Consider the following 26,949-nt stretch of genomic DNA (forward strand, 5'->3'; position numbering starts at 1 on the left):
GCAAGTAAATCAAATAAGGAGCGCCTGGATTCTTTCCACCTCTATAGATTGTAATCATTTTAAGATGATGCACACAGTATGACTCAATCTGCATGTGTAAAAATTTGGTCTTGTTGCTGAGGGATTACTTGTGTATCAATCACAAGCGTTCCAACTTTAAGTAATTCTGCAAGGGGAAAAGACAGTGCTATTAGACTCTTAAGGACGAATATATTTATGGAAAGGCTGTTGTAGTGTTTCTATTATTTTGGCCAGCCACATGACCAGATCTTCAAAACACCTGCAGACTGACATCATCCTGAAACATTAACTGAAATAAGAACACAAACCACAAGATACAAACTCATATTTTATTGTAACACTGATAAGAATTGTAACACAATGAGGTAAGTTAAATAATCCACATCTGTGATGTTCTTGAACCAGCAAAACCCACGAAATATTCACGACCCAATCGATAACAGTTCCACAAGGTCTGCAAACAATGGCTACTAATGCCCAGTCGGTTCAGTTCACAGTTTAATACAAACATGTTTCTTCCTGTTTCTTGTGAGGACAAGAGGAATATTGATAACACAATCTCCTTTGTCGATCAGTAACAGATCCAAATTTACCAGCGGAGTATTTGTTTCTTTTTTAAGAGATGAAACTCAGTAGAAAAGATCCCCTGAGGGAGAAACATTCTTTTGTTTTTATGATGAGAAAGAAGCCACTACAGACACTGGCAGGCTCAGTCCGAGTTTGCTACCATTTCTGCTGATGACTTGGCACGGTCTCACAGGGCACTAGGAGATACAGACCATTTCAGTTTGCCTGTGCTGCAGTCACACTGTGAAAATGAATCATCTTTCAATGCTGGAGGAGTTCTTAATGACTCTACAGACATCTGCTGCACTGCACTGCACAGCACAGCGTGGCTGCAACCCCAGCAGCCTGAAATGCCCTCAGAGTTCTCATCCAAGTCTTTGTCGGGAGAGTGGTCAGAGAATAGTTTCTTTGCACTCAAGGCTTTGTTCAGAGGAGGGGGAGACCAGTGGGTTGGTGGAGGCGCTGGTTGTTTGTGGGAGGCGTTTTGGACGGCGCATGGAAGGGGACAAACTCAAAGCACCACAGCTCTGAAGATGAAGATCCTCGTGGCCACGCTTCCTGGGGCTGCCAATGATGCGCTGGGTCATCACCTGCGTAACAAAAAATAGCCAAGAATGAAAGAGAGTCCCACATCACAAGTCGCCTGGTTTGTTTTTATATAACAATCATGTGATTCAACTGAGCCGGAACACACTGCTTGAGTCAATACAACTCCCCAGGTCAGCAACACCTATTTGGAAATGAATTAAGCTGCATTTTACTATGTGAATCGGGCAGGTTTCTTCCTAATGGCAGGGTTAGTAGTTTGATTCCCAACTCCTCCTGTCCATATGTCTTTGTGCAAGATAATGAACTGCAAATTGCCATAGTGTGTGAGTGTAAATGGGAGAGAAATTGTTGCAAAGAGAGATTATCAGAAAAAGAAGAACTCTACATCAGCCACTTCGTTCAAACCTGGACCACCTTAATTCACCAAATACTGGAGCATGTTAACACTAGCGGTATCTAATAGTTTGTGTAACATGCTGTAGGTGTGTTAGCATGCTACTGCAAAGCAGCTGAGCCTGAGTTCAGCTTAGAGATGGATGAAAGTGGAGTCAAGTCTGACAAAGCAGAGATAAGACTGACAACCTGAGTCTGTTCTAAAGCTGCCACTGTTAAGAGGATAAACCATTTTTATTGATCTAACAATGTGTTTTTTCTTGGATCCATCTAACATGTTTGTTTTCTGGTCTGCAGTGAACATTAGTGCCTCACAGGGCGACTTGTCTGAGATCTACTTTTAGTCTTATATGTTGATGCTCACCTACAGACTAGAATTAGCGCAAACTACTGGTTCGCATTATCTTATCTTATCTTATCTTATCTTATCTTATCTTATCTTATCTTATCTTATCTTATCTTATGACATTAGTGTAATTCAGTTACCTGGTCTATGACATTGGCACTAAAAATGGCCTCCTCCATGTGTTTCTCATCTGACTTGATGACACACTTGATGTTGTTGACAACCTGCTGGACTTCAGGAGGTAGACTGCAGCTTGAATGCTCCAGGAACTTGGCCACCAGTATTTTGGTGTCTTTGTACATCTTAAGGTCAGCCAGGGAGTGCGGGCGTTCATGGGAGGAGTGTGTATGTAGGGCTCTGGGTTTAAGGTGGATGTCAACTTTCCTGCTCTCCTTCTGCTGCTTCCTTACAGATACGTGACTTGGTTTAGCTCCAACTATGTCCACTGAAACATCCGTTGGTTCTGCAGAATTGTCAAAACACATTGAATCACATGCAATACATGAACACATCCTGAATCAGCTCATTGAAAATGTTAAGATTTTTTTGTTTCTGGCTTTGAGACAATGCAGTTTTTAGGTAATCCAACAGGCCCAATGAGAGTTTAAATTATTTATTTATCTTATGAAATATGAGAATTTGTTTAAACCATAAAGGAATACTTAATCCCTCAGTTTTACAAAAGATGAAAAATCACCAAATTTGGAGATACTGCATGGTTTTCCCTCGGCATACTTCACTAACTTTCATTTGTTTCAATAGAGTTTGTTAAATTAGCTCCCCATGCTGCCAGATTTGCAGTTTGTCCCTCAGGTACAACTGTTAAGCAGCAGATCTTCCACCATTATATGAATTCACAATTTCTGAGTTCGTACCTTGCTCTGGTGATGTGTGAGTTGAGTCTTCAGCAGCAGGGTTATTTGCAGAGGCGCAGCTTAAATTTTCTCCTGCAGAGGGAGACAAGAAACTTAGTATGAACCAACAAAGAAGGCACTAGCTGTTACTGGTTAGTGAGCCACCATTGCTAATTGACATGAAAGGCTGTGGGCTGCAACTAATGATTAATTTAATTATCAGTGAATCTGCTGATTATTTTCTCATTTGAACTATTATTTATTTAGTGCTTACAATGTCAGAAAATGGCGCAACATTTCAATCACAAGTTCTCAGAGTCCAAGGTTATGTCTTCAAAAGTCAGTGTACAATTATATAACACAGAGAAAAGCTGCAAATGCTTAAGATGGAGAATCTGAAGGCTTTTTTTCTCTTTATTTTCATGACTCAAAAATGATTAATTGTTTAAGCTCTAAAAGGTTGATCACTCGAGTATTTAAGCGGCAGTATAAGTCTTGCCACACTCACTTCCTGTTGTAGAGGAGCAGGAGATAGGGTCACTGGTGGAACGGACAATGCGTGCCAGTTTGCGGTACCTCCTGGCTGCTCGGAGCCCCCGTGGCCTCTCTGAGGGCGAGCAGCCACTTTGGGCTGAGGTAGAGGTGGGTTGTGATGTGGAGGAGGGTGACCAAACACTGAAGCACAACCTGGGGCCGCGGGGCCTGCTGGGAGGGGAAGGGGAAGGAGAAGGAGCCAAAGGGCTGATGGCTGAAGTTCCACCAGAGGAGGCCACAGAGGTGGGGGAGCAAGGCTGAGGCGGCGGGGGGAGAGTGACAGGAAGTGTGAGCTTCCGGCTCATCATTCGTGCTTTAATAAGGGAGTGTGTTGACGCTTTAGGGGGCTCCTCTGGTAAATGTTTGGCCGATGCAAGCTCATCACATATGTGCATGGCAGCCCTGAGTTCCTCACATGGATGTGTGTTTTCCGCGGAATCCTCTTGATCCAGATTGCTATAGTTTTCTGAGGACCAGTCCGGAGAGCGCTCCAAAGACTCCTGGGTGTGTGAGGACTCACTGTATCCTGTATCACTAGGGCGAGCGTCAGTGTTCGGCAGGCCACGATGACGTGTACAAAGTTCCAGGCTGGTGCAGCTTCCATCGATGGGGGCAGTGTGGGGGGTGCCATAGGGAGAGGAGTCAGAGCCCTGAACCTCCAAGGAGCACAAGTCCTCTGAGGAGCAAGTCTGGTCCTGATCAGCCACCTCGGACACCATCAGTGATGCACTGTCCACCGAGGCTGAAAACAGGGAGAAGAGAATCATCAGCATGACTACCAGCGAAATATCGACAGTCCTCTGCAACGTTCACTGCAGTGCTCCAACATCTTTACCCTGAGTGCTGAGTCCTGCAGTGGTGTTTCTCTCACACAGACTGGATTCAGTGGCCTGTTGCTCTATGCTGGTGGTAACCTGGAAAGAGGAAATTATTAGTGGAGGTGGTGAACATGGTTGAATAAGATTAATTGAGCAGATGAAGTATTGCAGCCTAATGCTCAACTCCACAGTTTGGCCCGTAGAGGGCTCTAGAGGACCATAACACACCAGTAGAAATGTCTCAGCTTAAATGTACCAGTGGAGCACACTCATGTAGAGTTTAATAAGAAACTTTAATTAGATTTACTAATGTGCTATATACATTCAATTCACTTCACATAATGTAGTCTTTAGGCTGAAATCATTAGAGTTTCTTCTGCCCTCTCACTGTTCTCTCACACAATCAATTCATCAGTGGCTGCTTCCATCAGTTATTTATGGCTGCTGTTCTATCGGTGAGAAAACCTTGTGCTAATTCTTATTTGAAGGACACTGTTCAAAGTGGATGTGAAGAGGACTATGGATTTAACATGTATAATGGAAATAATGGATTAAAAGCCTCAGGTGTTAAATGATGCTGAGAATATAATGGTAGATAAAAGGATTTGCTTGCACATTATACAGTTATTTTTAGCTGTGAACAATGAGATGCAGCAAAGCCTCAGCCTGAAAAAAGCTCTGATCAGTTCGACATGACAGTCAAGGGAGAGCGCCTCAGTAAGTCAGATGATGTGTTTAAGTTGGCTGGGATTGTTGCCTTTAACACTTGACAGGCAGCATTTCAAAATACAGACATGAGACGAACACCATTTTGACACAAATGACAAAAACCCAAAGCATTTCTATAAAAACATCTGACAAATTGGTTGGGTTGGTTAAATAAACTTTTAAATTGCTTGTGATCTATGTCACATTATTCACATTTAAAACTTTAAAGTTTCTTGGGTTTAACCTTGAAATCCCCTAAAACAATGTATACTCTCACACAAAAGTAATCCCTCTCAATCATCACTTATGACAGCCTAGAAGTGTGTAGCAGTGCATTGATGTGCAGAGACCCTGTCCTTGGCCTATATTTTCTTATTTTCTTCTTATTTTGCTGTTTTTGAATAGGAAAGTTTTTGGGCTGCAACCTTTGGGCAGTGGATGTGTAGCCCTGAGCCAATAACAGTGCGAAGCTAAGTGCGATGTGGAGTTGATCTGCTTTGTGTTGGACAGGTAGGTGCTGGCGGTTAGCTTACTCAGCTTTAGCTTCTTAAAGTATCTGCTTTTACATTATGACAAATGTAACCTTCCTAAGCAGCAGTATCCTGCAGTGTACACAAAAGCAGTGTGCTTCTGGTGCCATTGAGCAGGTTTGACGATTTCTGCATAGCAATCCTTCAGGGCTATTTCATCAAAAAAAACTTCAATACTCTGAGTTGTGATGAAATACCTGCAAAACTAATGACATCCTCATCAGCTCCAGCTGTACATTGTGTTTACTGCGAATGAGCAAATCTTAAGATTCACTGAACAAAGATGGTGATGTACGCTGATATTTACATTTAGCTCAAAGCACTGATGTACCCAAGCACAGTCTCACTGACTGTAGGGTCTTAGTAATGTCACTGTCACTGCACACACGTTTAAGGGTAAAGGATTGAGCTTCTCTCTTTGGGAACACAGAAATGTAACGTCCATGGCCCAGCTGCAAATACAGCCGACCTCTGGAAACAGTTGCTTTCAAGGCAGACCCGGTTGATTCCTCTCACCTGGCTGGCGGGGGTCTGACCCACCACAGACTCATAAGGAGGAGGCAGGTCAGTTGGGTACAGTGTCCCTGGGCTGTTGATGGGCACCCCATAGATGGCACTGAAGGGAGAATGGGGAAAGTCCAGGTGCAGGCCTCTGTCAGGGGCATAACAGCTGAGTTTCAACCAAACAATAAACAAACAGACAAAACTAAATAAAAAACCAAATCATATCTGAAATAACTGGAATAGAAAGAGTGGAGATCACTTAGCCAGTCATTGAGTCAAAAATACAGTATATTGTCTATTAAAAACAATCAGGAAGAAAAAATGAAAAATATCCTCTTGTCCCAACCCACCAATCCAGACGATATATGTACGAGTAGTATATTATTCACCACCGCTGTTTCATATGGTGCCAATTAAGAATAAGCAGCCATGCGTGCAGTCATATCTTTTAATTACAACTCCATTCTCCTCTAAAGTGGCGGAGCATGAAATACAACCTGAGAGTTTCCACCAATCATCCGAGGCCTGATGATGTCATGACACATCCCTGGCCCCTGGCAGGGACGCCATAAATGCTTCCTCTGCCTCGTGTGTATTTATGGCATAATTGACAAACAGATGTGGCTTCCTGCCAAATGGCTAAATCAGCAGCACTCTCTCTGGCAAGAAAATGGAGGGAATGATGAGGGAGGGGTCAACTGATCCTTCTCAACAGCTGAGAATCACGGATGTCGCAGCTGCTTAACGAAAGGGAAAATCTCTGAGCTGACCGTGGATGATACCGCCACATGTGACGGTCACAGTCAGATAAAGAGACATGCCATCGCTGCTTAATGTAATGGATGTGGATTTATCTTTGGATGCAGATGTTGCTTTTGGCATCTGCATATTCACAGATTCTATCATAGTTTACATTAAGTAAAAATGTTTCTAACCTTAACTGACAGGTACTGTATCATACCAGCAAGAACATGTGACATCCTTTCAGAATCAGAATCAGAAAAAGCTTTATTGTCAAGTACGATTTTATACATACAAGGAATTTGTTTTGGTGATGTTGGTGCATGACAAATCTTTCAGCTCCTCCCACAGTAAAAGTCTTGTTTCTTTTCTTTGGTGTGCGTCCTCTTGGGGACTGTGGTCAATTTTTCTAATTCTAACTCTGCAATCATTGCTGCTCCTTCCACAAATTAAGACCAGTTTTATGTCACTTGCAGATCTCCAATATGGTTCATTGCAGGCGTCTGTGGAGGAGCTGTTGCAGAGTTCAAAGAAACAGTTACAGGCTCGAAAAAAAATGTATCTTGAAAAAAATATATATATGTGTGCTGCTGTGTAAAACTGGAAACTTGCACAAATGTTCAAGTCTGACTGTCAGTTCCCACTCATTCCTCTTGCAGATATGAAGGCAGTTCAAGGAGGAGGCACTGAGCCAGGTACAGCATTCTGAACTACAGATCACTTGCAGCAACCAGCAGACTTCTACTTTCAATACATATTAGAGAAAACTTTGAGATGGGCCTCTATAGAAATGCAACATTGGATTTCTGGATTCAAGTTCCCCAAGTGAATTGAATAAAAATAAAATCCCTGAAACAATGCACAACGTAATTTAAGAAGAACATGCAGTGATTTAGTATACAGTTTGAACTGCTTTCCTCTGGGAGGTGCTTTATGTTGCCTTTGGAAAAAGGAATCCTATTAATTATTAATTAATTAATAGTACTCACACATTTATTCCCACGGCAATCAGTAACCTAAACTCACTTGACTTCACTTAATATGACAAATATTATGATTTTGTGGATTGTTCTGCTTGGCTGTGCACATAGACTTGATGTTTCAGATGTTTAATTGGATGCTTTTAATGTATTTATTTCCACAATGGTGGACAATAATAATGAATTTTATTGTTTTGTATTGTGCTGTAATAAGCAGCTTCATCCAAAGCTGTGGCTTTTCCACTGAGATGTCCTTGAAAGTTTAACAAAAAGGGGATTGCCGAAGTACTCTGGGCTGCAAGGCATTTATACATTTTTAAAGGCGGTTCTGATTTACAAGCAGGCTATTGTGTATCATGACAATGTCTTGTAATCTTTGGACTATATTTGTTAGCAAATTAACAAATAGCATCTTGTTATCCCCTGAAAATATCCACATATCCCACAAGATGCACTGCTTGGATGCTTGCTTTGTGTTAGCACTGAGAAAAGATGTGATGCTGATGAGTAGTGTTTTGCTCTCACCTCTGTCCATCCATTGAGGGGGTGCAGGTGTACTCCGGGGGGTAGTATGGTGGTGGGGGGATGGGAGGAATAAACTCATCAAAGTCCAGTGTTTGGTGGAGAATGGTTCCATGGGGGGTCATACAGTCAGCATTTAGGGCTCGCGCTCTGTGCGGCATAAACTGAAACAGAGCATTAAAACAATCATTGTCAGGCCTTTATTACACACGGCACTTAGCTGTTTATTCATTATTTCATACCATAATTTATCTTGAGAGACACGGCTGAACAAATATGTCTTTTCAGAGCACCTCTCTGCTGTTATTTCAAGCTGTTACACGTATTTACATCAGTGCTGTTGGTAACTGGACAGGATCCACTACAGCAACTGCAAGTCGAATGCCTTGCTCAGTCGCACTGCAACCAGCAGGTCTGAAAGCAGAGCAGCGCGTTTACTTTCCTCACTCAGACTTTTCTAAGTGGGACAACTTTCCAGTCACAGCCAGCCTGCTTTTCTAATCACAAGGCTGCCACTTCTGCTATTGACTTAGCTATATTTACCGAGCTAAATAAAAGGTTAGCACCTCTTGTGGTAAATGGGAAACGAGGCCACTCTTGGAAACTCTATGAAACTATTGGAGATAAGACACAGTGCTTTTGTTCATTTATTTTCTACTGTTTCATTTGTCTTATTCTGTTTTAGCTTATCTTTATATTCTATTTGACCATTTTAAATCATTTCATATCATCTTTTCTATCTCTTTATCTTTTCTTAATGTTTTTAAGTACTTTGAATTGACAGGTGCTATACACCTGCCCCCAACTCACTGGTCATTAGAAAGCATTATAAATTAATCACTGCCATTAATTAATCATTAATTAATTCACGTTTATGACAGCAAGATGGTCTGAGAGTGACGTGTCCACAGCTTTGATAATCTGAAATTGGGCCACTGAAGCAGGGACCACTGTGAATTAAGCCCTTCTTTATCATCTTTATGTCCCTTCTTCTGCAACTACTAACATTATTTATATGGTCATATATATATATACACACACACACACACACACACACACACAGCTGAGAGCTGTGAAAGTGAAACACAATAGCAACGCTGTTGGCCCGAAAACCAGAACTATGAGCTGAAAGATGCTAAAAAGCTGCATCCCTTTCACATACATGCAGTCATTTGTTAATATGTCTACAATGATGATTTTGATTTTCAGTTGACTCAAACATTTCATAAACGTTAAAACTCATACATCTGCAGCAGGTCTGATGGATGGAGGTGAAATTAATGAATGTCTGTCCTGAGTTCAGCTTCATTTATTTTACTAGCTGCTATACAATTGTTGATTTCCTGCCACCTCATCCTGTTATCAAACCAAGCAGGGCTTTAATATTCAGACTTGTTTCAGCACAATTTACAACATAGTCCATAAAACGTGTAAAAGGCTTGTGATGCTCTATACCTCCCCAGTTGTTGACGTGTTCGGAGGCATGAAATAACTATTGTTGGTGTGAAACACAAAGGGAGCTCGGCCATGCTAATTTCCCTCATGACTGAAAGCATTTAGCTGTTGGTAATGGTTTCATTGTTCCACATAAATTGACAAAAGACGGTTATACTGAGGACGGTGTACCTTTGAGGATAAAATCCACGGAGATGTTAAGCTGTTTTCCTCAAATCGAACATATTTTTGAGAAGGAGGAATCTGGCAATTGACCTTTACTGTGTGTGTTTACATTAATTCATATTTACAAAGCCGGATGATTGCAGCCAAAAACGCAAACACTATTCTCCACTACCTTAAAATGGATGAATGCTCGCACATCATCCTGAGCTGTAGGTGTTTATCTAACCTGATGATAGGGATCTAAGAATTTTTCCTTTTTTTTTGCAGGGTGGTCACTGAAAAGAAAATAAAGTCAGCTATTGTTGTCGTCTGCTCTTCCATCACACTCACCATCTGCAGCACATCAGTGGAGACCATCTGCATACAGCACATAGCAGTGGCTAGAGCGCACACAATGGTGGAGATGACGTTAAGGGCACATACGCTGAACAGCAGCTCCTAAAGGAGAGGGGGGAGAGGAGGAGACTGTTAGAGGAACGGGTAACAAAAGAAGGAAGCGGGAGGAGGAGTGTGGAAAAATATGAGAAATGAAAAGGGAGTAGGAGAGAAGGTGAGGAAGAGAAGAAGTTAATATCCTGAACATGAAAGATGAGTAATGTAAGAAGAAAAAGAGGTGAATATGCAACAAGAGGAGGAAAGACAGGAGGGAGAGAAGGTGACACAACCGGCGCTGACATCACCAGGAAGTAACCAAGTTTAGAAAAGCACAGCAGGGTGTTACTGCAGTGAGAGAACACTTCTACAAATATCTGCACCAAGAAGAATCTGCATTGTTAGCACTTCTGAATACATTTAAAAAGGTTAAATGCTGATAAAAAGAAATACGATGTGTGCAAGCCTAGCAGACAATAATAGGGAAAACAACCTCATAAATATCCAAGGTTAAGCACGAGCATATACACATTTGCACTCTGGCAATGCAGTGAACAGCAAGGGGACAAACCAGTATTGAATCTATCAGCAAAAATAAATGTGCATGCTGATGAAATACTAGCCTAGCGCCTGGATCAGAGAAAAGACTTATGATCGCAGTCCCATTACATCGCTGTTTGTGCTATTCTTCCAAATGGTGAACCTGTTTAAGTGGCTCCCTTTTGCCTCTGTGTCGAGTTTTATTTGTCCTAACAAATGAACCTAAAATAACTGTATTATATTCATTAATTTCCTGAAGAAGAGCACAGGAACAGTAATAGCACCTGCCTGGAAATTGGCTCTGGAAATAGCAACAGTCTATCACATGGAGCATGTTGAGAGGAGAAAGGATAGCGGCTTGCAGTGCTGCTACAAAATGTGAAAAACTGAATCTCATTCAAAAAGATGTGGAAGCGACTTTAACTTAGGTTTCAATTTAAATATTACATGGAAAAAGCACGGGAGGTGAATCCTGTTAGAAATGCTCCATCTACAAGCACAAACTTGCTATACGTACACACAGGTGCACAAAAACACAATGATATCTGCATTCACCGTGTTGGCACACAACAGGTACATTCAACATGAGGAATATGTTTCCCCAAAATATCCATGAACCACACAAAGAACAGGAAAGACAGGCAGCAATGGAATTAAAACCTCACTACACCGCTTTTTTGTTTTGTGGACACAGGCTCATGAATGAAGCTCCCCAGTTGCCACACAAAGTGTTTTCCAGCCTGTCGCACAGATTATTCACCAGATTCAGGAGGCACATAATTACCAGTGACATTACAAAACCCCACTTGCATTAGGCTGCTGATAATCTGCAGAAAAGACAGCTGTCTCCCCCTCTAACATCTACCAGGAAGTGGCTGGTTGTCTGACTTTTTGAAGGAGGTTCAGGGTAGGCAGGCGGCGACTTTTTGCCAACCAGATCCTGTTATACACACTTCCATTCCTTTTGAAGTTTGTGATGTAAAATGGATCAAGTTGGCATCTGAGACGCTCTGAGTTGCCCGCCCTGCAACTGTTTTTCAAACATGTTTGATGTCCAGTAACTAGCTGCCAAAGATCAAGGCTGTGTGAGCTGAAAGTTAAAGAAGAGATGAGTTGAAACCAGTGAAGCTGAAGTTGTGCAGCGCCAATTATAAATACAACTGATACATGTTTGCCTTGGAAGCTAACAGTTTTGGAACATGTTTTGTGGAGGAGGAAAGTCTGGAGGACTTGTGGACGGAGCACAAGTATGTCTGATATTTTAAACAGAACTGGTGAAAGGAGACTGTAACCGCTTTAAGCTCAGCAAGAAGTACAGTAACCTAGTAAAGACGAGATATCTGGATAAATCAGCTTAAATAAATGAAGGAATAAAACATTGTATTTTATTTTAATGATCAGGCAACTATTGAAATTATACATACATACATTACAATACATTTTGAAAATGAACTTGTAGAAACTTTAAGCCTGCTTAAGGAAAGTAATCCATCACAGTGAACACCGTGTTGTAAAGTAATGTGGAGAAACCAATCTGCACCTATCAGAGTCAAGATGTTCAATAAAAGAAGTTATGATATCCACTGTAATGAATTATCACATCCAACCAAGTCACAGGCTTCTGCAAGTCAATTTTTATACCATAGTGAAGCCTTGACATGCAGGGAAACAAAACTAAAAATCAAAATTCTATGTTCTTTGAAAAATGTTCAACATTGATGTCAAATTGTGATTTGATTCCACATTGACTGTTAAGACCTGTATCCAAGAACTGTAACGCCTAATCCGTATGTATACGGGTGAACTTCAAAGCATAGCTTTTTCTATGTGTTTGGGACATTGGTCCACACAAAAGTTGTCAGTTTCAAGTCACTGAAAATGGAGCTTTTGGAAAACTCCTTCCAGGGTGAAGACATTCGGAAAGACCATTTGTAGTATTGATGAGTAGGCAGTGACTGAGGCAGGGAGCTTTTTTGTTTACCTGAAGAGATTTTGTACAATGGCAGACGTGACCAAAATAGTGTGCCGACCTTGCTAACAGGACTTTTATTATGATATGTTTACACATAAATGGACTGCTACTTTTACACTTTTATTGAGGCGTCAGGATGCTACACAATCCAACAGTCCCACGACACAGGAACCGCCACCAACTCACTCTTTTTTGGAAAATTATGAATCCAACGCATTTTTAATTTAGGGGTCGGAACTCTAGTAGCAGGTAGCTGACTGGAAACAGCTTTTTTCAGGCCTTTGATTGGCCAACATGGCTTTAGGTTTTTGGACTATATTGCCGCCTGTTGGTTTGGCGTGCTCTTGACAGCGCTCCAATTGTGTTGTTGTGTTTTGGACAAAGATTTAAAAAAAAAAAAAAAAAAAAAACAGTGATAGTGTGGATGAGATTTTTTTTGTTGTGAGAAAGGAGAAAAAACCATCACAGTGGATTTCACTGGTTGATCCAAAACACAAACTGCACACATGCTCTGTCTCGCCTCCTGAAGTAGCAAAGGTCAGCACCTCGCTTTCCTGCAGCCAACATGGAGTTTCTGTTGATAGTCTCAGTGCAGGTCACAGTACTCATCTCCACACTCTTTAGCATCCCCAAGCAGCTTTTTACAGCATCTGACAGAAAGCCCATCTTTTTCCTCAGGAAGCCTTGCAGCAGTTATGGGGGGTGGGGGGCCCTCCAGAGATTTTCTAACCCCCAATGACAGAAGCAGCAGATGTTGTAGCTCTGTGATGCCACTTCTCATAAAGCACTAAATACAGATACTCTGTAGTACAGAAAAGGCTTTTCTAATACCTCGAAGAGTATTGAACCTCCACAGAGAACACTAGTTCATCTCAGACTTACAGAGCTTAAATGGTCCAATCACAAAACATCCAGAAATGATCGTCACAATCTGTGATGAACAACAACCCATTCAGCGATGTCCAAATCAAAATAAATCCTGATGTTTCTTCTGGATTTCTGCCTGAAAGCCAACGGCAGGCCAATACTCAAATGTTGAGACCCCACTCTTTTTACTTGCTACACAGCTTAATCCATTTTATAAGGCTCTGGCATACTATCAGACCTCACAACTAGTGCCAACAAAGGCAGATTGATGATCCTCACATCACCACCCATCTCATGTTAAAAACTTTGAATACACTGCAAAGACTACAGCTGATCAGCAGCTGGTTGCGTGTTCTGCATATACAAGAAAAGACCGTAAATAAACAACAGGGGGGAACATGGGAACAAAGTCAGGATTTGAAGCATAATGTGGTGCATTTTACACATATATTACAAGTTGTCAATAAACCAAACCAAAAAGGTCAGTAGTCTGCTTTTGTCCTTAAAAGAACCCTGCAGAGAGACAAACAATTACAACAGCAAGACATGCTCATGTCTTTCACTGTGACTCTGTCTCCTCATTTGGCCAGAATACAAATTAAGAATATGTCTGAGAATATGACCTTGCTTTGCTGTGGATGGATGTTGTCTTACTTGGAAGATAAGTCAAAAGTATTGATACTTAGATACTTTTTTGATACCACGTGATACTATCTTCATTATACATTTGATGGTATTGAAAGTACTGAAGCTATAGAAAAAAAATAGATCTACTGTCAGATTTTCAACCCAGAGCTGCACAAATGAAACAATGAGGAAGAAAATCAACTGGTCCTCAAACATTCCTATTAACATTATTAGAAATGTGTTGCTATGTGTTCAGTGACCAGCGCTGGGTGCAGGTTGTTAGGAAATAGAGGCTGAATAACCAGTAAGACTTTTTTTTTTTTTTCACACCGATTCAACAAAAATCAGTTGGCAGAACATTTGTTGATTTGGGACAGTGAGAACAAACAATGCCAAACACACCACAAAAAAACACAGGGAAAGGCTGACTAATAGCAAGGCAGTTGGTAGGATGTTTGTCCAGTGTGTATCTCTGCAGGGAGTGATGAGATCGGGGCCCTCAATGCGAAACATCAACTCTACACATTCACACAATAAATACTTTCCATGTGAGCTGTCTGACTGAAATGTGTTCGCTGCCAGTCATTTATCTGTCCTGCTGTGCAGCTTTGACTGAGGACTCTTTCCCAAGATAAAAGTGAGATTACTCTGCACAACAGTACACAGAAACCAACCTGTGTGCAACTCCTTCCTCTTGAGAGTTTACTATAGTACATGCAGTTTTTCTGAACAATTCTCCAACAACAAAGATGGAGATCATAAAGTTAAAGTGTAAGCAGTGAGAAAAACAAGAAGTATTTATGACGGCTTCATCTGAGCTCATTTTTGCTATGGGAATGCATCTGTCGCGCAGATGTGAGACGGTGCATTTCCACGATTCCCCTTGAGACAACAATGTACATAATGACATAATAAATCCTACCAGGCAAAGAAATGTGCTAGAAACTGTTTAACATGCCTGTTCACTAGATATTTAGCCTCTAGATGACACCTTGCCTCAAGCCAAACAGGTTAGTGAGTTACACAGCAAGGTTACACATTCGCCCCCTTACAGGAAATGGCAAATTATCTCAAGACTCCCTCTCACTGATAATTTATGGCCTTAGGCAGCACACAGTGAAATGAAAAGAGAGACGGGATGGAAATTGAAAGTGTCGGCAAAGAGTGAATGGCACACATCAGCAGCGACATGGATTGTGCTTCCTAGAAACAAAACTTGAAAACACAGCTGCTGAGAAATGAGGGAATAAGAAAGTTAAAATGGTCTCATGTTTAATCTACTTGCAGTAGTAAGTCAGTTCTCCCCATACACTGTGTGTTTTAGTGATGTAGGAACTATAAGGCAGCTGCATCATGAGTTCATCTGGACCAGCAACAGCCTCACAGCCGTCTGAAATGGCTGGGGACTCCAGGGACTCGCACGTGACAGCTTCCTCTTAGACATAATTCAACACATCTGACTGCTTTGGCACTTAATAAAGGTTTACAGCACCAATTCCCATATCTCTTTTAATGAGCTATAATCAAAATGACAAATGTGCTTGATCTTTCCTCTTTTCATAAGCATGCTTCATCCCATGAAGTCTTTTATTTGGTTATCAATGTTTTATAATCAATCAGGGACATAAAATGAATGGATATGATTGTCATTATCCAATAAAGGCACAGTAGCACATACTGTATATCATTCCTGCAGACAGTCTGAGTCGAGATAATCTACCGAGATCATGAACTCGCAAACTACAGCCAGCCCAGGCTAGATCCACACTGCATACTAAGAGGTCTACCTCTTGGGGAAAGACAAATGCTGTTGCCATTCTCCACTTCCTGCCCAATTAATCTGGGACAGGACACTTAATTCTTTTTTTTCTATTTTCTACATCACTTGACTGTTCTCACATGGGATATGTTACACAGTGAGAGGAAACCTGGAGACATCAGCTTAGACTTGATGATTTTAGCAATTTAAAGATCATTATTTGCGAACGACTGCTGACTGTTACTCATGTTAATGGCTTCATTCTGAGCAGAGAAGTGACGAGGACAGTCTGGTAGAGTCTGTAGCTGTTCTAGCAGCTCTGTGAGGCACATTGGTGCTTTGAGCTAAATGCCACATGTATGATAATGTGCTTACATCGACAATTCTAACACACTGACATTAAGTAGAACATTTGGCTTGTTAACCATCTGAGTTTAGTTTGTTAGCATGCTAACATTTGCTAATTAGCACTAAAACAAAGTACAGCTGAGGCTAAAGGGAATGCCATATTTTGGTCATAAGCAAGAAATTGGACACAAATGTCTGACAATAAGTGGCAATCCACCATCCACCAAGCGCGAAACGCCGAATTTGATGCGTTGATGAATGGAAAGTTTAGTTACAAAAAGTTGCCAGATGGGTCGACTGACAAGACCAAAGTTATTTGTGTGTCGGTGTGAACTGAATTATCAACGTAGCACATCCAGTCTGAAATACCACTTGAAGGCCAAACACACAGCTAATGCGAATTCTCCGTTTAAGTTTAAGCCTAAGCCATGGTTTAACTGCACTATAGCCTGGGTCCTAGTTTACAAATATGTGCACTTGTAACTCTATCTTGTATCACCCTGTTTTGATCCCTTAGAAAGGGTTGTTGAAGGGGCTTTTTTGTAACCAAGTATTAATTTTTTTGTCATTTGTTTATTGACAGTGTTAAATTGTGTGAGATTTGATTTATTCAAATGTGAATGTTAGTGTGAAATATAACACTACACATTGTCGTAGCCATTAACAAACATTTGCACAAAGCAAGCCTATCCACTTTTACTATTAAAATGATAATTCAAGGGACATTTAGAATAGATAAAAATGTGCAGTTGATTTGCGCTTAATCGCAAGTTAACTATGACATTCATTAGATTAATCGCGATTAAATATTTTAATCGATTGACAGCACTAATATATATATATGTGTGTGTGTGTGTATGTATATGTATATATATATCTCAGTATATATGGTACAATATGTCATTACCATAGCTACCAATACAGCAAACAACAGTATCGAGTTCTAAAGAAACAAATTAAGCCAATTTACCTGCAGTCTGACAACAGTCCAACTTATAATGAATGCCTTTTTAATATATCAAAACATAGCTCTAACTCTCAGCACAATGCAAACACACGCTGGCTCCCACCCACCTTGAGGCGTAGGCGTATGGTATTGCAGTCCCTCAGCGGGTTCAGTTTCAGCGTCTCTCCCAGGTTGTTGCAGCTCGAACTCTGCTGCTGCAGCTCGCAGCACACACACACTCCATCGCTGTCAAACTTGAGCTGGGGGGGAGGAGGGGAGAACACACATCCACACTCATGCATGCACGCCACGTACACAAAGGCACACACACCCACACAAATGTGCACACACACACACACACACACACACACACACACACACACACACACACACACACACACACACACACACGCACAGATCAGACCTGAGCTTGGTGTACTGAATTATCACCCTTAAATATAATATGGTGTTAGGTACATTCACTCCTGACATTAACTATATTTCTGAGAGGCATTGTCAAACAGAGACCAAAGACACGAGATACAGAATATATATTCTATTCTGTGATTGAAAAGGCAGCAGCACATGGCCGATCAAAAGCGTACAACAAAAGAAGAGGAGAGACTGTGAGATTTGTGGAGGTACCAAGGGAGGGATCGTGGTAGAGCACACTGTACCTCTGCTATGTGTCCCAGATTGAGAGAAAGCAGGACATGAACCCAACAAGTATGGGTTAATTACATTGGGGAGAGGAGAGGAGGAACGCTAACATTTCTGTCACGACTGGGGGAGGGTCTTTGGGGAGCCACATACAGCAGTGAAGTTGGTCTACTCAGCTGGTCCCACTTGTGTAGGGAGAAAAGCTGCGTCTAATACAGAAGTGGTCGGGTTAGTGGGTTTGGTGCTGGATGAACCACAAGGGGCTTCTTCAGTCATGAAAAAGATACGAACCCCTGGCAATTTGGCTTAAAAAATCAGCTTAGCGTCTCATTATGAAAATGAAGACCGAGCATTCTGTGTCCAACTACCTCTGATCACCAGCTGCAAGTAGGGAAAGCTTCATACATTTATTTTGAAGTGTGCTGGATTCTCAGTAATGTTTAAAGGCCCTGTTTTTGAGTGTGGAGAGCATGTGTCTATCTTTTGGAAACTGCTTGTGAAAAACATCTTTTAAGTTCCAATTAAAGAGGAATATCATAACGTTGACACAGTTACAATCCATTTATCTTGTAAAACGGTTGTTTAATGCCTTCTGTGGCTATGGGGGAGCTCTATCACATCTAAGAAACCAATCTGTGTCTTCATCAGAAGCTATCTTCTTGGCTTGGAGAAAGTCTGTGTTTCAAATTGGGGTTGTGCAGTTTGACATATAAACAAAAAAGATGCTTTTGGTTGCATGTTGGGAAATGGATCCAGCATTGTGGGAGAATATAGGAACTAATGTGGTGTTTACACATGTGGACTCAAATCTAAAAAAAACATGCCAGCGCCGTCTGCCATTACTCAAACACTCAAAAATTGCCCAGCAGCACAACACGGGGAAGTTGAGAAAGGTTAAACCTTGTGTAAATGTCTCTGACATTCACACTTATTTTTATTGCCTCGTGAAACTGCAGCACATAGCTGTTTTCCACTCAACTCAACTATATAACAGTACTTTGAAGTGAGGGTCGGCGTCACAGAGAGGGGGGATATCGTTTAAAAATGGGGATGACGGTGGACATTTTCAAGCACTTTCCTCAAAGGCACTCATAGCTTTTCACTTAGTTGTACAAATTAAGTGATGGAGTTGCGTAAAGAAGGAAAAAACAGCTTGATAGGGAAGTTCTGTTAACTTCCTCACCTTGATAAAAAGCTACATTAGTTAAAGTCTCTGCTGCTTTGATTTTAACATCTCTCTTTTTTTTTTTTTTTTTTACTCTTTTGATCCTCCAAACCTGAAGGACTGGAGCTGGAGTACTCAAAGTTGTTTATCTGTATTTTAGCTATGTTGGATTCTGGCAAAGATGGACGTGATAATCACGAGCCATTAGTCACTAACTGACAAACAGTTCAGTTTACTTTTGATGTTGACTCAGTTCTGCCGCCCGTTCAGAACAGAAGTGCTGCCTGTCAGCCTGCCATGTGCCGACATCCATGAATTTCAATGCTGACTCATATGTAGACAATAATGAGCACATGGTTATTACTCACTGACTTAATAGTTTTCCACTTGATACCAGTAACAGCAACACAATTTAGCAAAAGTTTGCACTTCAATGTGACATTTTACAGCCTTGAAAGGAATCCAACTCATTTGAAACATAAACTCTTTAACCTGTAGTTTTCACCTTTGTTTGCAGGCTTATGGTGGAGTCATGGTCCACAGGTTTTCATCATACAGCAAACATTCATTGTATAGTATGTTATACGCATATTATATGCTATATAATGGGTAAATGCAGCGCTCTGAGCCTCAGTGATGTTAAAAAAAACATTTTGTAAAACATAACTGCATCCGGCCTGAGCCCTTTTGGTTTTTCTTCATTGTTATCAATTACATTTTGGCAAATGTGGACCAAGTCAAGTCTAAGATACTGATGAACACTGGAAAGAGTACCATGTCTTCCACTGTCAGAGAGCTATATATAAACCTCCACAAAATGACAGCCAGGTTAAATGACTTGTTAGGATGGACATGTTTCCGAGTGTAAAGCAGGAGAATTGAGTTCCAGTTGGTCTCACCAGTTGGCAGTCTTCCAGAGAGTTGACCAGCTGAGCATTCTGGCAGGAGAGGATGGAGCCCGCCAGGTTGAGCATCACACACACTGCCGACAGCAGCATGAAGAATGTGATCTGTGACGGAGAGGGAGATAAAGGACAACACAATGTCAAAATGTTGCAGCCTGCTAGCACTGATTCAACTCTTAGGTCTTTCTGATATCATGTTTGAAAGCGGCTGTAATAGCCGCAGCGTACTTTGCTAATGAATCGTCACTCAAATTGATTTCAACAGATCACCAAAGAGGAAATTAGCACTGATGTCAAGAGGAATCAATAATGCGTTTCTCCTCAGACCTTCAGAGTCTGAAGGTGAGAGAGATCATAATTACAGAAAAGCTTTTCACCCAAAGATGCAAGAAACCACCTACTGATGGAGCGAAAGCCTCAACACCACTGTCAATGCTTTCTGTCTTCCTTGACATCTGAACAGCAGCTAATGTCTTTCAGTCAATATAAAAGACTAGACACACATACACACACACTAACACCAGTCTCCACAGAGCTAATATTTCTCTTTGCTCCAAGCTGATAGAGCTGGCAGTTTAGGTATAATGTACTTTCACTCCAAACGTCCCCTTTGCCCCCTTTTACTCTGGGTTTCTTTTTATTTCCTCGCTGACAGCTCTGTGGATTTCAATCCCGTTAGCAGAAATATGGCGACCATTTCTGGTGCTTTAAATTACAGGTCAAGTGTAACGGAAAGAGTTTTAAAAGAATTTAAAACAGACAACCAGCCCTCTCTGTCAAGGAAATCGCAAACCAGGCACCAATGTTTTCTTGGTTTATGTGGAAACATGATGAGTTTCACAAGCTCATAATTGATCCATCTAATTAAAAACCACAATAATAGCCTATTTTTAAAGCTTGCAATTACAAAGTGTTACAAAAAACCTCAGGGCAGTGTTGGTGGAGGACAAAAAGGGCAATAGCAGGAGAGGTTTGACAGATATAAAGGTTGCTGAGAACACACATACACAGATGGAGAGGAGGAGAGAGGGAAAAGGGGGTGGAGAAGGAAGTGGAGGTGGCATGTAATAAACAGATGGAGCGATAACTTTAAGTGCTTTTCACCATGGCAGAAAATTGAAAGATTGAGAGGCTGATGGGCGAGCTTGAGGAGCACCTCTCTGGATGGCAAAGAGGAGGATCAGAGAAAGAGAAAACAATGAAAATGCAGACAACAAATAAAAAAATTAAAAAATAAAAGGAACGAGACAGTCGCTAATAGACAGTGACAGAGAAGAAGAGAAGACGGGCAGCAAGACAGACAGAACAAGACTCTGTGGTCCCATGGTGCATTGGTGGTGAGGATGAGTAGGTCTGATTAATTAGCATTTCATTTGAATGTGATATCAGCTGTCTGTTTCTCTGGATGATCCGCTGCATGAGAATGTAATCAAGCCTCTGGGAAGAGAACTCAGCTGTGCAGTGATTTTCTACAACCCCAATTCCAAAGAAGTTGGGCCGCGGTGTAAAACGTAAAGAAAAAAAGAATGCAATCATTTGCAAACAAACCTATTTCAAAAGTGTTCCTGAGCCCATGTAGTGAAATCCGTCATGCAATCATGTGTTCACAAAATGGTGAACCTCTCTCCATCCCTGCTTGTGAATGACTGAGCCTTTCAGTGATGCCCCTTTCATACCCAATCATGATACTATCACCTGTTACCAATAAACCTGTTTACCTGTGGAATGTTCCAAACAGGTGCACTCCACATCTTTCCCAGTCTTTAGTTGCTCCTGTCCCAACATGTCTGAAACATGTTGCTGCATCAAGTTCAGAATAAGCAGATATTTACAAAAATAAATGAAGTTGATGGGATAAAACATCAAATATATTGTCTTTGTACTGCGTTTAATTCAGCACAAAAAAAGAATCTTATTTTCTCTTTTGTGATGTTTCTGTTACATGACACAATTTGGCCAGGACAGACTTCATTTTATGCATAACACCATAAAATAAACAAATATCCTTAAAACAAGGACATTTACTCAACAGCATAAATATATATTTATGAGCTATCAAAATTTTAATCAGCATATTCATTTTGCGTCCTGTGTTTCTGGACTGTTGAGCCGCTCTCTTAGAGAAACGCTGATGTATTAATTTATCATGATCCCAAAATTCATGGCGTATGTACCCAGTGACCAATGATGCATGACATGTAGAAACACATTATCCAGACTTATCTGGCAAGATTTTACATAAAGTTGACCTGTTTTCTCAAACTGAATCACAAACTGGGACTGCAATAGAGACTGAAACCAACTGAACTGAAACTGTTGTTTCACCCAATCGAACTTTAAAAATTTAAAAAGATCATCAAATAGCAGTGAGCGAGCTTCATGCCTCCCAAACAATGACAGCGTCAACGTGGAATAAGATGATATTTCCAGCTTTAAAGCTGAAGTAGGTAATAAAAAAGGGAAATGGGACACTTCTTTCTCTTGGAAGATGGTGTTTACAAGAAGGCTGAGTGATGGCGAAATACATTGTCAACATTACTGAATCACTTGTGTCATGTTCTGTCAAGTAAATTTAATCCGCATAAGAAAACGGGATCAAAGGGGCTTGTGAGCAAGGTGATGAAGCATCACCTTGACAGCAGGTTAATTTAATTTGATGCATTATGATGTTGCTCTAAGTAACAGATATGACTTGACACTGTGATAAACTCTGGCTGAAGTTTCTCAACCAGACTGATGACATCTGCCTCTGACTGTGGTGGGCCCATTTTAAATTAATGAACAGTGTTTCTCCCCATTCACAGTGATGCATGTTGAGATTTGTGAAAAAGCAGAAGTTATGAAATACCACTAATGCCTTTACACTTCAAAATATTCAGACACTTTTTACTGCCGACTTGGATTAATTTCTTTTTATGCAGGATGCAACAAGCAAATCTGAGTGCTCTTCAATGTGAAAATGTTTAGTATTGCAGAGGAACGCTGTAACCACTAGTACATCCAGAGAGAGACAGATTTTTGTCATAACATCCCGACTGGCTCATATACTATTGATTACCATGAGTGACAGTAATAGTTAACATTTTCAGAGTGCTGCTCTGCAGCAGTGAACAAGCAGAAAGCATCATCAATAGTTCACTCGGGAGTGCAGGAGCGTTTAACTTGAATGATGCTGAGACAATAACTATCACAACGAGGATATTGTAATGCACAAACCAATGACAGTAAAAGCTCCTGTGCTGACACACAGGCCATAACTTAGTATTTTAATGAAACCTCTCTGGGTTTCCAGCTGAGCCAGTCTGACACAATGCTGCATCTCAAACAATAACCAGCTACAATTCCAACTGAGGGGAAAACAATCTCTCTTCATCAAAGCTCCAGTGACTGCTGGAGTGCGCTGCCATTATATCATGCCGCTTTAAAGGGATGTTCAATTTTTTGTTGTGTGCATTTGCATATCTCTTCTATAAATCTGTGTCAGATCCTCCAATTACACTTCATTGTAAATTACAGCTACAATAAAAGCTCACAGCCATGAAACAACAAAGATGATGCCACCGCTGCCCGGCTGATTCAGAAACTCTACTAAATTGTGTTTTTATAGAACAATGGTGAAAAGACCCCACAATAAATCCTTTTCATATCCAATCAGTCCTCTCCAGGCCTGCGTGAAGCTGGGTGTCGCCTGTGCGTCCCTCACACTCTCCCTCTGCTGAGCTGATTGTCACGCCTGGCCCCGCACCGATGCCTTCTCATTATCATGTAGGATCACATAGCACCATTTAGCAACTAGTCATTAATTACTGCTGCGCTGCCCTCTGCATGTCAAAGAGGAAAACACACACACACAGCTATGCACACGCCACCCTGTCGCCGTAACAGCCGAGGCAGATTTACACTGCATGTCATCATCGCATCGTTTAACGCTCACTGCGGAGGACAATACAATCAACATTCATCTCCATGACACACACTCATGGATTACAATATAAGACTCAAGGTTCAGGTGTATCGCTGTAATTCTCCATAACTGTCACTGAGGTGAAAACCATTTGGCTTTAGCCCATCCTTCACCCAGCTGCAGTACTTTTTCAAACTGCAGAAAAAATAGTTTGGATGGACCATATATAAAAAATCTGGTTAGAGTTTTGTTCTTATGCGCATTGGAGAGGTGCAGTGAGGTAGCCTGCGTGGACAGGCGTGTAATCTTAAAGGGACCCTGTGGAGTAGCACTATGGGGCAATACTTTTATGAGTGGCTCCATGTTTTGCTTGTTCTCACGCGCAAGGACATACGCATTCACAGAAGACACAGTTGGTGGCCAATGGTTTCACATCACACAACTGATCTACAAGTGGCGGTAATGTGCCAAGAAATGCAGCAATGTGTCCATAAAGGCAGAGAAGAGGAAGCCTGCTAGCTATGAAATGTGTATTCAAACAATGCAAGATTAAATAAATAAAATACATTCGTTAGATCTCAAGGATTCATATGAGTGAACAGCAAATGTAAAAGAAAACTCCATGGGCACATTTAAAGCAAAGGTTCAGCATTTTTGGAAATCTGGTGGAGAGTTAAAGGATTGATGCCGCTGTCTGTTAAGTATAAGCTTACAGCCAGCGGGTGAAATGACAATTTCCTATTAGGATTTTTGATTAAAGAAACAAGATACGACATTTCAATCAGTGAGCTTTAGAGGTGGATTTTGTACCTTTGGACAGAAACAGGCTAACTGTTAACAGCTGTTTCCAGTCTTAGTGCTTACCAGCTGCGAGCTGTGGCGTTACATCTAATGCACAGACGTGAGTGGTATCAGTCTTCTAATGGAAACAACAGCCTGTCAAAGTTTGTGTGTGTGGAGTTTCAGTGGGTTTGGAAAATGTATGCAAAACAATATCAATTCAACAGTTTACACAAACTGTGAACATTAGCATTTACAGCTCGCCTTCAACACATTTTTCTAAACAGACACAAGTCTCGGGCAAAAATAGATGCTCGCATGCCAGTAATTCAAACGCGTCTCGTCTTTCTGTTCTGCAGCTCTCCCCATCTGTCTGTGTTGCCACCACCAACAACAACAAAAAAACTCATTCATCACCTCTGTTTATTTGAAGAAGCTCGAGTCAGAGATAAGGATCTCAGAGGGGACACTGGACTGATGGAGCAGCAAACAGTCAAGGGCTTTCTTTGTTTCCTTGTAAGTCAACGAATAAGTAATACAAATACATTTAAAAGAATTATGAATGGAGGACAAGGGGGGCTCATGCATCATCAGCTGACAATGTCTGCTGCGTTTTAAGGAAAAATGTATGAATATATAGTATTCATATTATAGTATACAGCCCGAAGCATGCACATCTACCACGTACTACATTACAACAAGACGTTATACATTATATCTACATATAGGTGCAGATTAGGCAATATGCATTACACTAAAAGCTGTCCAAGTTATTAAACCTTGAGGCTGGAGGCATCATATTTGGTGCAAATCTGACAATGTGTAAGGGGCAATTTTGTCTGCTCGTGTTATTATGGTGGTAATACATTTGTGGATGACAAGTTTGCAAAGATATATATCCACGCACTCATTGCAATAACACGGACCCAACGTGACAGAGTCTGCCATTAATTCAGTGTTAACAGACATTATGTTGCTGTGAGCATCGCAAACAAACCCAAGCACTCAGTAAAATACAGATGTATAAAAATAACCTTGTGCAAAACAACCTTCACGCATGTATTAGTTCCACAGATTATCTGCTTTTACTTCATGGAGCATGACAGATGATGAAATTCTGACAATATAAAAGCTTATCAAAGATGCATCAAAGGTGCAAACCATAGCATGTTATGCACTTCACAGTATATCCTCCTTACAAACCTCACAGCTTCAAGAATGCATGTAGTGCAGTTTTAGCATGTGTGACAACCACAGGAGCTCTCTGTTGACTTAATGTTCGTGCCAAGTCGGACAGGTCAAAGCGAGGGAAATAGCTGTATCGCAAGCGCACGTTTTAGCATCTCGTGCACACGTTTTAGCTAAATCTTGCACTCGATTTAATATTTCGTTTGCACGTTTTAGTATCTCGTGCGCAAGATATATTTTTTTTCTTCGTGGCACTCTAGGGGCTCCGTACTGATCAACTTCATCAAACTTAAAGCAAGTGCTCATGTCTAGAGTAGAACAATTACTTCATTAGTTTATCAGTGAAAAACTGGCAACAGTTTTCATAATGCATTTATTGTTTAAGCCATTTTTGAGGAAAATCTTGCCAAACAACAAATATTCCCTGGATTGAGAAATTGGACTTGAGAATTTGCTGCTTTTTGCTTTTTGATATCATAGTTAAACACATTTAGGTTTGGTACTGTTGCTCTGACAAGACAAGTCATTTGAAGACATCTTGTTGGTTTTTATGTCTCTGGAGTCGTCTTGGTTTGTTTTTGCTGACTTTCTATGCATTCATTTTGCTACAAGTCTGACTTATCATTACTTCAGTTTGACAAAGTACAAAGCTGACAGAGAGCCAAATCTAAAAAAATAATAAGGTAAAATGACATAGGTGCCGATACACATTTATAAGTAGTTAGTGCTAATCCTTCAAAATATTCCTAGAAAATATTACTATAGAACAGTTCAAGGTAAGAATGCAATAAATAAGACTATAATACCTGGTTCAAAGTACATGAATGCCTGTGAATCAGTAAAATATTAATATTTTTTTTGTGAAAATGCCACATGAGCACTTTCAACTGCTTTTCTCAGCTTGTCTCCACATGATATATAAATAAAGTTATGTTATATGTGAAACATGCTCAGTGTATTCACCAATAAATAGACTCCAGAGTATGGAGAAAATCATCTGCAGATTAATCACTAATGAAAATCATCAGTTGTTGCCCCATTTACTTCCACTCCTCCAAAACTGGGGTCAAGCAGCCAAACCTGGTGTGTCAGGCAGGCGCAGGCCGCCATGGCTGAATGGCTGCCTGGGAGAGGTCCAGGTCCACGGCAGTCGATAATGCTAATGTGGTATGACAATGAGATATGGGTTCATACTGAAGAGTTCCCAAGTAGTAAAGAGTGACTGCACT

General features: G+C 40.9%; 1 protein-coding gene across 2 annotated transcripts in view; it reads right to left on the reverse strand.

Annotated features, from left to right (window-relative positions):
- Nucleotides 1-336: 336 nt before the first annotated feature.
- The window catches only part of fam189a1 (family with sequence similarity 189 member A1), an 85,845-nt gene continuing 59,232 nt past the window's right edge, over nucleotides 337-26,949 (reverse strand). Inside the window, exons 3-12 of one of the 2 annotated variants that reach the window (XM_070967962.1) lie at nucleotides 19,843-19,953; nucleotides 17,247-17,411; nucleotides 10,018-10,125; nucleotides 8,071-8,231; nucleotides 5,837-5,972; nucleotides 4,100-4,178; nucleotides 3,239-4,006; nucleotides 2,752-2,823; nucleotides 2,017-2,339; nucleotides 337-1,178 (exon numbers count right to left, since the gene is read on the reverse strand). In XM_070967962.1, the coding sequence (XP_070824063.1) occupies nucleotides 981-1,178; nucleotides 2,017-2,339; nucleotides 2,752-2,823; nucleotides 3,239-4,006; nucleotides 4,100-4,178; nucleotides 5,837-5,972; nucleotides 8,071-8,231; nucleotides 10,018-10,125; nucleotides 17,247-17,411; nucleotides 19,843-19,953 (2,121 nt within the window). In that variant the 3' untranslated portion in view covers nucleotides 337-980. The remainder of the gene's footprint in view (nucleotides 1,179-2,016; nucleotides 2,340-2,751; nucleotides 2,824-3,238; nucleotides 4,007-4,099; nucleotides 4,179-5,836; nucleotides 5,973-8,070; nucleotides 8,232-10,017; nucleotides 10,126-17,246; nucleotides 17,412-19,842; nucleotides 19,954-26,949) is intronic. The other variant, XM_070967955.1, reaches the window with a different exon arrangement.

This window comes from Chaetodon trifascialis, chromosome 1, assembly GCF_039877785.1.
Source record: "Chaetodon trifascialis isolate fChaTrf1 chromosome 1, fChaTrf1.hap1, whole genome shotgun sequence".
In the NCBI taxonomy this organism is placed as follows: domain Eukaryota; kingdom Metazoa; phylum Chordata; class Actinopteri; order Chaetodontiformes; family Chaetodontidae; genus Chaetodon; species Chaetodon trifascialis.